Source organism: Lampris incognitus, chromosome 11, assembly GCF_029633865.1.
Source record: "Lampris incognitus isolate fLamInc1 chromosome 11, fLamInc1.hap2, whole genome shotgun sequence".
NCBI lineage: Eukaryota > Metazoa > Chordata > Actinopteri > Lampriformes > Lampridae > Lampris > Lampris incognitus.
Window position 1 is genome coordinate 23,670,293 of NC_079221.1, and position 18,029 is coordinate 23,688,321.

General features: G+C 43.7%; 1 protein-coding gene across 8 annotated transcripts in view; it reads left to right on the forward strand.

Annotated features, from left to right (window-relative positions):
* clasp1a (cytoplasmic linker associated protein 1a) overlaps positions 1 to 18,029 on the forward strand; it is a 155,813-nt gene that overhangs the window by 103,338 nt on the left and 34,446 nt on the right. For 3 of the 8 annotated variants that reach the window (XM_056289164.1, XM_056289162.1, XM_056289163.1), the window contains 2 exons: positions 329 to 355; positions 1,270 to 1,434. In XM_056289164.1, the coding sequence (XP_056145139.1) occupies positions 329 to 355; positions 1,270 to 1,434 (192 nt within the window). Of the gene's footprint in view, positions 1 to 328; positions 356 to 1,269; positions 1,435 to 4,081; positions 4,187 to 14,445; positions 14,509 to 18,029 lie in introns of all 8 variants that reach the window. The other 5 variants (XM_056289161.1, XM_056289160.1, XM_056289166.1 and 2 more) reach the window with 3 other exon arrangements.

Sequence of the window (18,029 nt, forward strand, 5' to 3'; positions counted from 1 at the left end):
TGTTGGGAGTTGGGTGCGTGTGAGTGTGTGTGGTGTTTTCCACCCAAAGCGGCATCCTGAAGAAAGTCCCAGTCACTCATAAATCTTATGTAGATGCCTATAGTTGCCTTCATGCATGTGTGAGTGTTTATGCTGGGGTATGTGGATGTGTGTTTGTATGTGCTGATAAAGTGTCAGTGATCAGTACTTGACTGACATGTTGACAGCTGAGCAGAGTGCATGCTGTGTAAAAAAACAAAACAAAACAAAACAACAGACATGAGACTTCCTGTCCCATTTTGACCGTTCTTGATTTCCACCTGTCCTGCCGCTCGCCTCCATCACCCAGGATCCAGATCAGCCAATCCCATCAGTGGTAAGGCCTAGCTTCATCCAATCAAACACCCCCCCCCCTTATTATACCCGCCTTATTCCTCAGCACTGCCCTGCCCCTAACATCCCCTGGTACACAGAGTTATGCATGTCTTCTCATTCTTTCTTTTGTAGTAACTTTATTCCCATTAAAAAACGTCATAAAAGCATGTTCTCCTTGTTTGTGTGATATGTCTATTCTGTTTCCAGCTGCAGTCTGAGGAGCTGTTTGGAGACACACACATCTTTTCCATATCTGTTTGTCTATGTCAAGTGTTTTCACCGTCGACATTTATTTTTGGATGTCCTCACAGTAGATATGTTCCCTCATCCTCAACTGGTATGTTAGCTAGACCCTGGATCCGGACCCCATCCCACCCACACCCCTCCCAAAAAGACACACAAACACAGATGTACACACACTCTACAGCCAGTATCCGGTGTGTAACAAATGTGTCTTTATCTGTTTTTTTCTGTCCAAAGCTGAAACCCAATCTCTTCTTCTTGTGAAGTTTGAACATTTCTGTTGACTTTCATATCTGTGATGTCCATCTGTGTCCTTCACCTTCTAAAACAACTAAACCGCTATAAAGTTTCTGACCCAGGCCTGTGGAATACAATTTCATCAATGCAAGCCAGTACACAATTACACTATGCAGTTCTCTTTGCTGACACAGTACACTTAAATTCGGGGTTCTGTAGTTGAAGAAGTTCAGCTTTGAGACCTATCCAAACCATGCAAATGTGTCATCGAAGGAAGTGACACTCTTTAATCCTTGTCCCAGCCGTGGCCTGGGCTCATGTCAATCAGGCTCTAACTGAGGTACCTGTGTTTGACTGTCTTTGTTTGTGTGTTTGTGTGTGTGCATGCTTTTCTGTGTGTATTTGTGTGTGTGGCTGATTTTCTACCCCCTACAGCTGGCAGTCGCTCCAGCTCCCCTGGCAAACTACTGGGCCACAGCAGTTATGGCCGCATCCCCAGAGCCACCGTATCGGCCTCCAGCACGCCAGCTGACAAGCGCAGCAGGATCCCCCGCAGCCAGGGCTGTAGCCGTGAGACCAGCCCCAGTCGACTTGGCATCGGTAGGTGCCACGATCAGGGACACAGCCCACACCAATCACTGTCACCCCAAAGGTCGCAGGTCCCCAGTTTTGTTAGCTGGTGCTTTTTTCCCTCAAGATTCCTTATTACCACCTATAAAATGAGGGAAAGGGGGGTGGGTGAAATGTAACAAAGGAGAATTTCAGGTGGGTCTGGGGTTCATGGGTGCACAGCATGCTTGTAAAAGTAGTACAAAATGTAGTGCAAATACAATTGTCTGGTTTTAGAACCCACATTCTCTTTAGATAAAAAAAATCACTGTGAAAGAATCTTAATTGATTGATAGAGATCCTTGATATTTCATCATTTTAATCTGTTACTGGTTGATTTTAACAGAGAATAGTCACCCTGCCCTCTAAAAAAAAATGAAGCTTGCTATTTTTCAATGGAACTATAAGCTGATGTGCTAATTTGTCAGTGTCTGATCAGAGGAAGAATAAACAACTGACTATCTAAGCCCTCCATTTATGTTCAGATCTACACAATTAATGCTGTAATAAAGACTTAACACGGCCTGGAGTGCTGACTGCTGGTATGTGCTCCACTCTACACAGAAGTGCACATCACTTTGCAAAACATGTATACTGATAACCAACATGCATGCCACAGGCTCAGCTCAAACACACAGGATCATGCTTGGTGAAACACTCACACACTGCTATCTTAATGTCTTAATAGAGAGAGAGAGAGAGAGAGAGAGAGAGAGAGAGAGAGAGAGAGAGAGAGAGACCTTTGTAGTACATTTGATAGTCATCGTTTGAAATGAGACGGTACACCTTCCTCAAGGAACCAGGGTCATAAACACGAAACCAAGAACAGACAGCTCTTTAATAAAAATTCTACCACATGCCTAGGAAAGAAAGTTCTGAAAAATAGCATATGTTTTTCAGACGTACAGTCAAGAATAAAAAATTCAGGGGGCGTCTGGGTAACTTAGTAGTCTATTCCATTGCCTACCAACATGGGGATCGGTGGTTCGAATCCCCGTGTTACCTCTGGCTTGGTTGGGCGTCCCTACAGACACAATTGGCTGTGTAGGCAGGTGGGAAGCTGGATGTGGGTATGTGTCCTGGTCACTGCACTTGCGCCTCCTCTGGTTGGTTGGGGCGCCTGTTTATGGGGGGGGGGATTGGGGGGAATAGTGTGATCCTCCCACGCACTGTGTCCCACTGTTGAAACTGCTCACTGTCAAGTGAAAAGAAGTGGCTGGCGACTCCACATGTATCGGAGGAGGCATGTGGTAGTCTGCAGCCCTCCCTGGATCGGCAGAGGGGGTGGAGCAGCAACCGGGACGGCTCAGAAGAGTGGGGTAATTGACCGGATACAATTGGGTAAAGGGGGAGGGGGTAAAAACTTCAATGGTAGAGTGATTAGAATAGAGTCGTGATTTTGAATTGCAACAGAGAACATCGGATGAGAAGGAAAATCAACTTTTGTCTCAAGATTCATCCAGAAAGTGAATTAGTGAAAGAATGAAAGTAATACAGTTTAACTGAGTGTAGTTAACCAGTCATTTCTGAAGAATGCTCTTTACAGAGACAATAAACAGCATATTAACTGCTAGAATTAAAAGGAAAAAAACAGCTGATTACTCAAAGCTAATTTTTTACCTCATGTTACAGTATAGTACAGTATATACTGAGTCAGTCTATGCTGTATCCTAACAGTGCGGTCAAGAGCTTGGTGGATAGTGTATATAATATTCCTGTTTGTCTGAGTCACTGGCCCCTCCCCACTGTCTCTCTCTGGTTGATTGATTGGTCAGTGTGCATCTCCATCACGCTAGATAGTCGTTCATGTGTCTCCATCATGGCTCCTTTGTAGTGTGCCAGATCATCTTGGTCACTCCTCTGATGGTCCGTGTGCAAGAACAAACCATTGCTATCATCTATTTATGACGAGACTGTCATCTTTTTATTTGATTATCTATCCATGTTTAAATATTGGTCTCGGTTTTAGCATCATTTATGTACATTGACATGTCATTGCTGAGTAACTATTAAGACTTTTTTCATTTATTCCCTTGTTGGAAAGTAATTATTATTAAAGAAGACAAAATAGCATTTGTGTACTTTTACCGGGAAGTTAACCTTTTGTTTGTTTTATTTTGGGGTTATTAAACTCCGATTAAATCTAAACACCTATTAAACACCTCTTAACTTTTGTTTACAATTTTGCAAGAGTTTCTGTACTCAGTGTTTTTTTATAGCTAATAGCCTTTAATTAACAAATCACTTTGTAAGCCTAACAACTGCAGACTTGCTTGTTAGGATGTTTCCTGTTTTTAACCTTTACTAGCTGTATGCTGTATAACCTGCTTATTTATGTGCTGTACTCCCCAGGAACTGCCTGTCTGTCCCTCTTGCTGTCTCTCTGTCTCTGTCTATCTACCTCTGTCTTTCTCCTCCTTATTCTGTCTTTTATTCTCCTTCTCGCTTTCTCTCTCTTTCTCCTCCATCTCTCCTTTTCTCGTTTTCACTTGCTCTCTGTTTTTCTCGTTCTATGTCTTTGGCAGTCACCCCACTTATCACAATGACCTACCACTAATCACCCCCTAACTTGTTGTCCTGACAGCCAGGCTGTGTGGTAAAGCTCTTCCTTCTGCCACTCTTCCCTACCGCACGCTAGCCCGGAGCCGCATTCCCCGCCCCAGCATGAGTCAGGGCTGCAGCCGCGACACCAGTCGCGAGAGCAGCCGCGACACAAGCCCCGCGCGGGGCTTTGCCCCTCTGGGTGAGTACCGCTCAGCTCAAAGCGACCCTGGCCAGTCCTGCTAGCCCAGTGGAGTCTTAACTGTGAAATCCCCAACGGATGATATGCATTGACCTATCTCTATTTGGGCCATGGTGTTTAGGAGAAACCCTTTTGCACTAACTCCAGTCCCACTTTTGTCTGCCTGTCTATATCTGTCTGCATGCACTAACTTGGTCTCTTTGTCTCTGAGAGAATACTGGCCTCAATGATGGATGCAGTAGTTTTCTTGTTTTATACTATTAAATTATTTTTTTCATTAATGTATGTATGTATGATACAATGACTATCTCAAGTTCACATGCACCTCTTTTTAATTCATTTCAGACTGTTTTAGTTTCAATATGTTCTAATTTGTCTGTCTCTCAATGAACTTGCATATGAGTTAGTGGTGTTTCAGAGTGAGTGCCTTTAAGTAATAGTCCATGGGCCAGACGATATTTCGGTACACTCAAGGTGGCAAAACTTACTTATAATTTTTGAAAGGATCCATGTCTGTAGATGATATTTTGGTATGATAACCATTCCTGAGTGGCAGCTGTATCACAGTTATCAGCTCATGAAGTTAACCACCCCCTAAAGTAAATTGCATTTTAGACGCTGGTGCATATCCTGGTTTAGCCTCATGGTCAGGACATTTTTCAATGTTCTATAATATTGTCTTTGGTATCATTTTAAAGGGGACCTTCTTAGCTTTCATTCAAGCCCTGTTGTGGATATTTCTCACAAATATAGAGGTCACTTGAGCTCTTCAACCCGTCAATAACACACATCTTTCTGCAATGTTCGCCTAAACTATATACTTTCTTTTAGCCCTGTGGCATCTAGGAATATCAGGGACACAAAACACAAAAACTGGAATACTCACAGGACTGTAAAGATTCAGGAAATGTATAATATACCCATACTATTTCATTGTGTGAGGTGATTGTGAGCCTTAAATGAGAACTAGACCAAAGCCAGTTAGGTCACAAACTGGTCTCTATACATTTGTTTAAATACACAATCAAAATACATGATAAAAAGGAATACCATAGTGAGGTAATGAACTATTTTAATATTTTAAACAACATTGACATTTACATATACTTAGTCAATGATACATGTAATCCCATATCATTAGTGGGTATATGTAATGGTAATGGGTAGGGTAATGGGTATATGTGAATATGGTTACATTATTGTTATCAAGCTCTGGGTAACCAAGTCCAGAATCAACATCCTGTGCATCAATAGACTACTACCACAGTAATACCATCAGAATCATCACACTGTCATTCATCAAACTGCTCGTTTCTCTCATCATCTGACTCCCCAAGTTCAAAGTCCAGTTCTGGACCATCCTGCTGTTTTTGGTTACTGCAGGTCTGTAACCTGCACATGTCTGTGCATGGAAGTCCATTTGACAGGCACATGCAGCTTGGCATTTTGCATGAATGCACACACTTGCATGTTAGCATTTCCAAGACCACATCTGGTGCAGGTGGGGAGCGCATCCAGTAAATGGCCAGCTTGCCTTCATCGTCTGTCCATCCATACTCAGTAGGGCTTGGCACCACAGGGTTAGCCTGCAGACAGCACTTCCATATTGCTGCCTGATAGTTGGCTCGTTGAACATGCATAAAGAGACAGTCTTTACATGGTGGCAGCTGGCTGGACTCAACCTCTCCCCTTTTGGTGCAGAAAACGCAGTTTGTTCACCTCAGCAGTGCTGCTATTAGCAACATACATCCGACAGGTGAACTGCTCAATTTTCTGGAACAGCTCATCACTCACATTCCATGTCTGTCCCAGTTGACTAAAAGTCTCTTGGCAGGAAGTGTTCTTTCTCACTATCTTCAGGGCATTCAGCTTCCCTCGACCAGCGAATGCACTGACAGGCATGTAAGCCAATTAGGCTGTCACAGATGCTGTCTCCAAGTGAACTTGCCAGTTTGGTGATGTCGACAAACCGTGTGCGGTTCTGAGTCCCACACTTCTGGTAGATGGGACAGGTGATGTCCTTCTGGAAGCCAAGACAAAGCACCATGACATCAGTGTCCTCAGCTGTGATGATAACTGACTTTGAGCCCGCATTTGCTGCATGCAATGCATGCAGGAGCAGACGGGTGTCAGCTTCTTCATGTGTGGAGTGCAGTTCTGCTGCTTCCTCACACCCATCTTCTGTCAACTTGTAGCAGGTTTCCTCACAGGTCATGTACAACACCTTGCCATGCAGCATAGCTCTGTATCGTGGGAGTTTCCACTCTTCCACCAGAAACTTGATGAGACTGGTCTTGTTGGAGGAACTGCACAGAAATTTTCTCCACTGCTGGACGTGGTGTCCCCCTGCAAGATTCTTGTACTGGAGAGTGATGTCTCCACCCCGGTTCAGTTGTTCAGCATCTTTGATCGAAGTCTGGTGATAGACATCAAAAACAACATCAATCCTCCCACTCTGTGCTCCCTCATGGAGGACCTGGGTCAAGGCTGACTCTGCCACCTGTGCAAAGGTTTTGTTGTTGCCATTCATTTTTTGGACCAGGCTCATCCCATCAATGATGGAAGTAGATGGGATTGGGATGTCTTCTGCAGGAGATACATTCTTTTCAAGCTCTCTGGCAAGTGCAGCCTTGTTTGTTTTTCGTAAGGACCCATCAGCATTTGCCAGTGCCCATGGTAGTGGGCCCAATGGGTTGACAAGGACATCCTTCGGATTCACCTTCCTGCTTTCAGCCACCAGGAGCATGTGACTGAAAAGGTTTCTATCTGCCTTCAGAACCACATCCTGTGCTTTCTTTCCATGATCTTGTTTTGTGCTGACATTGGAGAATGTTTTCAGACTTTGCTTGGTCATCTTGTCGTGGAATTTCACAGGTGGTGGGTCTGCATCTAACCTTGTTTGCTGGAATGCTTGGTAGGCCTCTTCTCCTTTCTCAAGAGCTCTCAAGAGATCTATGGTCACATCAGGTGGAGCCATGTTGCCAGTGGAGAGGCTAACCAAATCAATCTCATCAGGGGACATAGGATTGAGCCAGTTATTCTCCATAAGGTCCATGAGAGACTGGACATCTGCTTCATCTCTCTTGATCCTTGGACTCTGTAGATCTGGATGAGACCATTTGCACCTGCCTTGACCTGTCAGGTCTCTCAGCTGTCTGAGGTACATGCTTCTATACTCAGCTGTGAGATAATATTTGGTCACAGCTCCTGGCTTCAAGCTGAATCCCTTTGTCCCTCCAGCTGTTTGGGTGTCTTTGTTCACCGTTTCTTCTATAGCTTGGTCAACAGGGATTCGGCCAAAGGGATTGGTGGAGCCCAGTTGGACTGAGAAGCCTCCTTCCATGAATTCTGTGTACACATCTGCGTGTGTGATGGGCAGCTCAGACATCTGGGCGTAGTAGTAGGGGAGGTAGCGTGCATAATTCATCCTGTCATAAGCAAAGCACCATGGGATCATTGCTCGAATGCTAGCCAAGTGTAGCATCCAGTCTCCCTCTCTGGATGCTCGGATGAGCCCCAACAAGATTTCAACCATGTCCAAATAGGACATCCAGAAGTTCGAGAGGCTGCCGTTTCCACCTCTAAGGAACTCACGGTAGACTTCAAATAGATCCATGATGCGTGTACAAGAGCTGTTCTCGAGGACCTCCTTCAAAGCATGTTGTGAGACTTCTTTCCCAAGGCTGTCAATGGTCTTCAGTGTCTCATTCAGGTGAACCATGTCATTCCTGTGAGTTTCTTCCAACCAGGACAGGAAACCATTCAAGGTCAGTCGCATGAGAGCCTCATACAGGAGCTTGTGTAGTCGCACTGCCCTGTTGTACTTGCGGCCATCCATAACACCAGCAATTGAGCCTTCTGCAATCATGCCAGACTCAATGCAGAGGTCTTTGAGTCCAGCATCTTGGAAACGCTTTCCTATTATTGCCAGCAGTGTGCAGATGGTGTGGAATACCCCAAGCCTAACGATGATATCATGGAACTTGTCATGGTGTTTCCATGTGATCTCGACAGCCTTCGCATACAGGGCTTGGTCAAAGACACAGACAATCTTCCTCAGGCCTAAGCACTGCATGATGCTCAGGGACTGGTTAAGCACCTCGTTGACAGTAGACATTTGTGTCGCTGGAGCATTGATGGTAGGCAGATAGCCTATATTGTCGGGGATGACCGTCATCTCTCCTCGAGTCAGGATGTTGAAGCCTGTCCAGCTGCTGACTGACTGTTCTTCTTGTTGTGACATGCGTGCTAGGACCCAAAGAAGGTTTTTCTCTCTGGCAAGCTTAGTATTGGCTGCAGTATTGGCATCTGAATTTTTGCTTTGTGGTGGCCCTACCCGTTGTCCAGCATTGTAAGTTGGTAACATTGGTGGGGGTCCATCAATGCTTCTCTTCTTTGTTTTGGGAACAGTGGGCATGGGTTGGACAGGAAGTGGGTTGACTGGCTTTGCTTGCACAGCAATCCCATTGACTCTGTGAGATGTTCCCTCACCACTGACAGTTTCTTCAAGACGGTCGATATTGTCCCAGGCTAAAGTTGTGAATATGCCAGGATGGATGTTAGCTGGAAGGGCAATGCCACTCCCTGATGATGAGAGTTTCTGGAGACACAGGGCAGTGTTGATCTCTTCCATCTGTGAATAGGACACACTGTGACCAAGTCGGTTGAGGATGTTTATCAACTCTACATTTCCTGTCAACGATTTGACACTGAATGGCAGAACAATGTGCTTGGAAGGCTTGGTATTTCCACATGTCACTGCATATACTATGTCATGGCCAAATGACTGCAGAAGGCACTGCACTCTCTGGGATGCATGATCAGGATCATTTTAGCCTGTGAGTAGAGAGTACAGGAAGATAATGAGCGACTCTGGAATGGTAGGACATTCTGCTTCTGGTTTGACTTCAGGCGGCCAGGTTTGAGGAACATCTTGACTTTTAATGTCTGCTCTCAATTTGATGGCTGCTTTGGCTATAACATCTTGTGCACTGACACTTTTCAGGGTCTGCAGCTCCCTTTTGAGAGAGTGATTTTCTTTGGCAAGTTCCCTCATGGACAAGTTATCGGGATAGAGGAGGAATTTTCCTTTCTCATCAGGGAATATCTGCAAGGCTCCAGCAAACTCACTCTCCAGGTTTCGCCTTATGTGCTTCTTGGTTGATTCCTTGACTTGGGCAATGCCTTGGGAGTTCATTGAAGCTACCAGTCTAGAAGAGAGATCAGTCATTGTCATCACTTGAGGATTGCCAAAAAGCTCCATCCTGATGAAGAGGAACAGCTCATTGTATGCCTTATTCACAGCAGCTTCATACTGGGCTGCAGCATCATCATCTTCATTGCTGGCAACCTCTCCTTTGGAAACCTCTTCTTTGGTGTAAAGTCTATAGCATGACCTGTGGTAGTGCCCTTCAGCTGCTACAAGGTCTCTACTCACAATGGCAAGGATTCTGCTGTCCCTTTTCTTTGTGGCTGCACTCCTGATCTTTGCATCAGCTCGCAGTTCTCGACACTGCACCAGTACTTCTCTCGTATTCTGTCTCTTGGAATATTTGCTGTTTTTCTGACAAAATATGCACTCTGCATCATAAGTCCTAGATGTACTTGGAGCATGTCGAGCTACTCTCTTAGATTGTTTCTCTTCAGCAGAGACACAACTTTTCTTTTCTTTTGCAAGGAGGCCATCAAGAATTTGCTTCATAGTGAAGATACTGCGACACTTTCTGTGGTAGTAGATTGCTGGAATCTGTCCCTCAGGAATGTCTTTTGCCAGTTTCAAAACCGGTGCATGATTTCGTATCTGAGCTGCCCTGAGCAGAGTTCTCCATGAGTCGACACTTTGTAGTGAAACCAGCTTATCTGTATCATCAGAACAGTGGATAATGCACTCCACCCGTGGGCGCTTTGGTATTGGGTAAAAACTTGCTTGTTCACCAGTGGCCATATTCAGTCAGTTTTCACCTGCCACATACAAACAAATACATGTAACTTAGGTGTATGAACACTACTAAAACAAAGTTTACTTTGCTTCACCAGCGTCATATTACCATTATTTATCTTACATAGCCACAAATAGATACATTACCTAGTTGCTATGCAACAGCTGTATTTTGTCCACATGAGGCCGCTAAAATCAACACAAGATGAAAGTTCCTCGTAGCCACTTTAACTAATCATATTAACATATACATTAAAAGAACATGCTAACATTATGGGAAATTAGCTTACAATCTTCTCCAGAGTGAGACAAGAAGATAGATACCAGTTTCCTCTATATGTGTTTAGTAGAAAGCTATCTGGCTGCACGTTAGCCTAGCTTAGCACAATGAATGGAAGTACACAGTACTGGTTATCCTTGGTTGTTGGCCAACTAAGAACTGTCCCAGAGTTTAAGCTAGGCTAATCAGTACCAGGGGTGTTGAAATGCTATATTTGTAAAAATCTGGGCAAATACACAATCGTGAGAGGCACAGAAACAGGTTTCCTGAAAGAAAAATGAAATAGCTGCTCATTTGGAAAGGTTATCATGTATTATTTTACTTCTGTTAGTGTACCAAATAAAATGGCACCAGTGAAGTTGTGTCACCTTGGGTGATATCGATATCTGGTCTGACCCATGGACTAACTGGCTTTGGTCTAGTTAGTTTCTTAGTAATAATGCCCTTCTAATTTAAGGTTCACAATCACTTCACACAATGAAATAGTATGGGTATATTATACATTTCCTGAATCTTTACAGTCCTGTGAGTATTCCAGTTTTTGTGTTTTGTGTCCCTGATATTCCTAGATGCCACAGGGCTAAAAGAAAGTATATAGTTTAGGCGAACATTGCAGAAAGATGTGTGTTATTGACGGGTTGAAGAGCTCAAGTGACCTCTATATTTGTGAGAAATATCCACAACAGGGCTTGAATGAAAGCTAAGAAGGTCCCCTTTAAAATGATACCAAAGACAATATTATAGAACATTGAAAAATGTCCTGACCATGAGGCTAAACCAGGATATGCACCAGCGTCTAAAATGCAATTTACTTTAGGGGGTGGTTAACTTCATGAGCTGATAACTGTGATACAGCTGCCACTCAGGAATGGTTATCATACCAAAATATCATCTACAGACATGGATCCTTTCAAAAATTATAAGTAAGTTTTGCCACCTTGAGTGTACCGAAATAGGAAATTTTGGGCTCTGGCCCATGGACTATAATTAAAGGCACTGACAACAGGTACTGACAACTTCTGGCTACATCCATTTGAGTTAGCACTGAGTAAAGATATGGCAGCAGCCACAGAAAACGCTGTGTGTATACGTCATGCGGTCCATGTCCATAGCTAATGGCTACCCAGCAACTTCTCAGTGTGCTGCAACTGCCCCTTTCTGCACTGTGACATCACAGGAAGTCGTGTCATATTTCAGCAGCCATGGCTCAGTTATCGAGGACTCTTTAAGGAAGGCGCAGATGCATGAGTCGCAACTTGGTATATATATGAGGTTACATTAGAGCCAGACTTTTTCATGTAGTTGGGACAGCAGAAATGGAGCATGTCATTTCTTTATCTTTGCTCAGTTCAGTCTTTTGGTTTGGCTTCAATGTAAGCTCACCCACTGCGCATTGACATATTGCCCCCTTCCACATAGATCCCTAACTTGTTGCTGGAGACAAAGTGTGGATTGTGATGTGGGTATAGGATATGCATGTTGGGCGAACCACCAGCCTATATTCAGAGACAATTAGTCACTCCCTGTAGATTTACAAACCCCAATTCCAATGAAGTTGGGACGTTGTGTAAAACGTGAATAAAAACAGAATACAATGATTTGCAAATCCTTTTTAACCTATATTCAATTGAATACACTATAAAGACAAGATATTTAATGTTCAAACTGATAAACTTTATTGTTTTTTGCAAATATTCACTCATTTTGAATTTGATGCCTGCAACACGTTCCAAAGAAGGTGGGACAGGGGCAACAAAAGACTGGGAAAGTTGGGGAATGCTCAAAAAACGCCTGTTTGGAACATTCCATAGATGAATGGGTTAATTGGAAACAGGTGAGTGTCATGATTGGGTATAAAAGGAGCATCCCCGAAAGGCTCAGTCGTTCACAAGCAAGGATGGGGCGAGGTTCACTACTTTGTGAACAACTGTGTGAGCAAATAGTCCAACAGTTTAAGAACAACGTTTCTCAATGTACAATTGCAAGGAATTTAGGGATTTCATCATCTACAATCCATAATATCATCAAAAAATTCAGAGAATCCAGAGCAATCTCTGCACGTAAGCGGCAAGGCCGAAAACCAACATTGAATGCCTGTGACCTTCGATCCCTCAGTGGCACTGCATTAAAAACCGACATCATTCTGTAAAGGATATTACCACGTTGGCTCAGGAACACTTCGGAAAACCATTGTCAGTTAACACAGTTCGTCTCTACAAGTGCAAGTTAAAACTCTACCATGCAAAGCGAAAGCCATATATCAACAGCACCCAGAAACGCCGCCGGCTTCTCTGGGCCCGAGCTCATCGGAGATGGACTGACACAAAGTGGAAAAGTGTGCTGTAGTCTGACGAGTCCACATTTCAGATTGTTTTTGGAAATCATGGACATCGTGTCCTCCGGGCTGAAGAGGAAAAGGACCATCCAGATTGTTATCAGCGCAAAGTCCAAAAGCCAGCATCTGTGATGATATGGGGGTGTGTTAGTGCCCATGGCATGGGTAACTTGCACATCTGTTAAGGCAACATTAATGCTGAAAGGTACATACAGGTTTTGAAGCAACATGTGCTGCTATCCAAGCAACGTCTTTTTCAGGGACGCCCCTGCTTATTTCAGCAAGACAATGCCAAGCCACATTCTGCACGTGTTGCAACAGCGGGGCTTCGTAGTAAAGGAGTGCGGGTACTAGACTGGCCTGCCTGCAGTCCAGACCTGTCTCCCATTGAAAATGTGTGGCGCATTATGAAGCGCAAAATACGTCAACGGGAGACCCCAGTCTGTTGAGCAACTGAAGTCGTAAATCAAGCAAGAGTGGGAAGAAATCCACCTACAAAGCTTCAACAATTAGTGTCCTCAGTTCCCAAATGCTTACTGAGTGTTGTTAAAAGGAAAGGTGATGTAACACAGTGGTGAACATGCCCCTGTCCCAGCTTTTTTGGAACGTGTTGCAGGCATCAAATTCAAAATGAGTGACTATTTGCAAAAAAAAAAAAAAAAGTTTATCAGTTTGAACATTAAATATCTTGTCTTTGTAGTGTATTCAATTGAATATAGATCGAAAAGGATTTGCAAATCATTGTATTTTGTTTTTATTTACATTTTACACAACGTCCTAACTTCATTGGAATTGGGGTTTGTAGTATGTGTATTACTCCTCAACACTTTTATCAATAAGCTAACCTAAAGACATGGAAGCCAAAACAAGCCACACTGGTGCTGTCAAGCTATGCAGACACATAACCATACATTAACGCGTGTGTTCATTTATTAAAGGCCCCTTTAGAAGAATAAAAAGCCAAGAATTATTACCATCATATAAAATACAAAGTTGTGAATTATATAAAATCTAGATGAAAATCAAAAGGAAACAATAATTTTTCTGTGACATATTAAGACATTAATGCAGTTTACATATGTCCTTGGCAGCACGGTGACACAGTGGTTAGCGCAGTCACCTCATAGCATGGTTAGCGCAGTCACCTCATAGCAAGAAGGTCCTGGGTTCAAGCCCCAGGGTAGTCCAACCTTGGGGGTTGTCCCGGGTCGTCCTCTGCGTGGAGTTTGCATGTTCTCCCCATGTCTGCGTGGGTTTCCTCCAGGGGCTCCAGTTTCTTCCCACAGTCCAAAGACATGTAGGTCAGGTGAATCGGCCGTACTAAATTGTTCCTAGGTGTGAATGTGTGTGTGTGTTGGCCCTGTGTGATGGCCTGGCAGCCTGTCCAGGGTGTCTCCCGCCTGCTGCCTATGACTGCTTGGATAGGCTCCAGCATCTCAGCGACCCTGAGAGCAGGATAAGCGGTTCGGATAATGGATGGGTGGATGGATATATGTCCTTTTCAACATTTATGTGAAAGGTTATAAATAACAAATGAAATTAAAGTTTTTATTTAAATGGAGCCTAGTCTAGATAAAAGGTTAGGGAAACCCTGTAGTGTGTAAAAAGCCCTAAAGTCTTACCTCGGAGGACGTCACCCACCCTGCTATGTGTGTCACTAACCCCTGGGTCCGGGGTGTATTGCCCACCCCTCCTGTTCCTTGCAGCCTCCCGACGGCACTCCCGCTCTACCAGCGCCCTCTCCACGGCCGACCCCCACGGCCAGACAGGTGACCTGCATGTCTAGTCCCCACCCACCCAACACCCTACACCCAACCTACCACCTAGTCCCTTTCCCCTCCGTCCATCAATCCCCCAGTTCTCCCATCTTGTAGGCGATTACACGCCGGCATGCGTTCATAATACTGTGATGTGGTGTGACTTTCTCCAGTACTCAAGAGTTTTAATCAAGCCAATGAGGTAAGAGGAGATGAGGGCCATTCTGACTTGACTGTAAAAGAGGGATTTTTTTTTGTTTTTTTTGTGCTCATCTGCACAGCAGTACATTTTGGTATTACATCTTCAGTGTCTTATACATATTCATTTCATCTTAGCTGTGAGCCCTGCCAGAGTTGTTATCACCCAGCAGGGTGATATTGTGCTTGATCTGATATTATTTGCGTCTTGTTTTTTTTAAATTTATTTTTTTAGCCTGTCTTATTTGGCAGTCTGCGTTACCTGCCTGCAGTTTTGACACACTTGCATTTGAATGTTTTGTTGTCGTTCAGCTCTGTAATTTGGACAGAAGAAGCTCTTCCGACTATGTTGTGTTTTTATATGTGCTGTCATTCTCCTTTCGTGTTTATGTCATCCATTTAAACTTCTGAAGCCTGCCTGTTTCGTGTATATACTCATAACTGTTTGCCTCTCCTCTTTGGTTGAGAATTTTTGCATTCGGTTCATATACAGTGCATCTGGAAAGTATTCACACCCCTTCACTTTCCCCACATTTTGTTATGTTACAGCCTTATTCCAAAATGGATTAAATTCCTTTCTTTCTTATCAATCTACATGCAGTACCCCATAATGACAAAGCAAAAAAGGTTTTGTAGAATTTTTTGCAAATTAAAAATAAAAAACTGAAATATTGCATGTACTTACACTACCGTTCAAAAGTTTGGGATCACCCAAACAATTTTGTGTTTTCCATGAAAAGTCACACTTATTCACCACCATATGTTGTGAAATGAATAGAAAATAGAGTCAAGACATTGACAAGGTTAGAAATAATGATTTGTATTTGAAATAAGATTTTTTTTACATCAAACTTTGCTTTCGTCAAAGAATCCTCCATTTGCAGCAATTACAGCATTGCAGACCTTTGGCATTCTAGCTGTTAATTTGTTGAGGTAATCTGGAGAAATTGCACCCCACGCTTCCAGAAGCAGCTCCCACAAGTTGGATTGGTTGGATGGGCACTTCTTTGAGCAGATTGAGTTTCTGGAGCATCACATTTGTGGGGTCAATTAAACGCTCAAAATGGCCAGAAAAAGAGAACTTTCATCTGAAACTCGACAGTCTATTCTTGTTCTTAGAAATGAAGGCTATTCCATGCGAGAAATTGCTAAGAAATTGAAGATTTCCTACACCGGTGTGTACTACTCCCTTCAGAGGACAGCACAAACAGGCTCTAACAGGTACTATTTAATGAAGATGCCAGTTGGGGACCTGTGAGGCGTCCGTTTCTCAAACTAGAGACTCTAATGTACTTATCTTCTTGCTCAGTTGTGCAACGCGGCCTCCCACTTCTTTTTCTACTCTGGTTAGAGCCTGTTTGTGCTGTCCTCTGAAGGGAGTAGTACACACCGGTGTAGGAAATCTTCAATTTCTTAGCAATTTCTCGCATGGAATAGCCTTCATTTCTAAGAACAAGAATAGACTGTCGAGTTTCAGATGAAAGTTCTCTTTTTCTGGCCATTTTGAGCGTTTAATTGACCCCACAAATGTGATGCTCCAGAAACTCAATCTGCTCAAAGAAGTGCCCATCCAACCAATCCAACTTGTGGGAGCTGCTTCTGGAAGCGTGGGGTGCAATTTCTCCAGATTACCTCAACAAATTAACAGCTAGAATGCCAAAGGTCTGCAATGCTGTAATTGCTGCAAATGGAGGATTCTTTGACGAAAGCAAAGTTTGATGTAAAAAAAATCTTATTTCAAATACAAATCATTATTTCTAACCTTGTCAATGTCTTGACTCTATTTTCTATTCATTTCACAACATATGGTGGTGAATAAGTGTGACTTTTCATGGAAAACACAAAATTGTTTGGGTGATCCCAAACTTTTGAACGGTAGTGTAAGTATTCACACCCTTTACTCAGTACTTGGTTTAGGCACCCTTGGCAGTGATTACAGCCTCAAGTCTCCTTGGGTGTGAAGCTACAAGCTTGGCACACCTATATTTAGGGTATTTCTCCCATTCTTCTCTGCAGATCCTCTCGAGCTCTGTAAGGTTAGATGGGGAGCGTCGCTGCACAGCTATTTTCAGGTCTTTCCAGAAATGTTCAATGGGGTTCAAGTCTGGGCTCTGGTTGGGCCACTCAAGGACATTCACAGACTTGTCCCCAAGCCACTCCTTCGTTGTCTTGGCTGTGTGCTTAGGGTCGTTGTCGCGTTGAAAGGTAAACCTTCGCCTCAGTCTGAGGTCCTGAGTGCTCTGGAGCAGGTTTTCATCAAGGATCTCTCTCTGTACTTTGCTCCATTCATCTTTCCCTCGATCCTGACTAGTCTCCCAGTTCCTGCCGCTGAAAAACATCTCCACAGCATGATGCTGCCACCACCATGCTTCACTGTAGGGATGGTATTAGCAAGGTGATGAGAGGTGCCTGGTTTCCTCCAGACGTGACGTTTGGCATTCAGGCCAAAGAGTTCAATCTTGGTTTCATCAGACCAGAGAATCTCGTTTCTCATGGTCTGAGAGTCCTTTAGGTGCTTTCTGTCAAACTCCAAGCGAGCTGTCATGTGCCTTTTACTGAGCAGAGGCTTCCGTCTGGCCACTCTACCATAAAGGCCTGATTGGTGGAGTGCTGCAGAGATTGTTGTCCTTCTGGAAGGTTCTCCCATCTCCACAGAGGAACGCTGGAGCTCTGTCAGAGTGACCATCGGGTTCTTGGTCACCTCCCTGACCAAGGCCCTTCTCCCCCGATTGCTCAGTTTGGCTGGGCGGCCAGCTCTAGGAAGAGTCCTGATGGATCCAAACTTCTTCCATTTACGAATGATGGTGACCACTGTGCTCTTCGGGACCTTCAAAGCTGTAGAGATTTTTTTGCACCCTTCCCCAGATCTGTGCCTCGATACAATCCTGTCTCGGAGGTCCACAGACAATTCCTTTGACTTCATGGCTTGGTTTCTGCTCTGACATGCACTGTCAACAGTGGGACCTTATATAGACAGGTGTGTGCCTTTCCAAATCATGTCCAATCAATTGAATTTACTACAGGTGGACTCCAATCAAGATGTAGAAACATCTCAAGGATGATCAGTGGAAACAGGATGAACCTGAGCTCAATTTTGAGTGTCATAGCAAAGGGTGTGAATACTTATGTACATGCAATATTCAATTTTTTTATTTTTAATAAATTTTCAAAAATTTCTACAAAACCTTTTTCACTTTGTTATTATGGGGTATTGTATGTAGATTGATGAGAAAAAAAAGGAATTTAATCCATTTTTTAATAAAGCTGTAACATAACAAAATGTGGGGAAAGTGAAGGGGTGTGAATACTTTCCGGATACACTGTATCTGCACTAT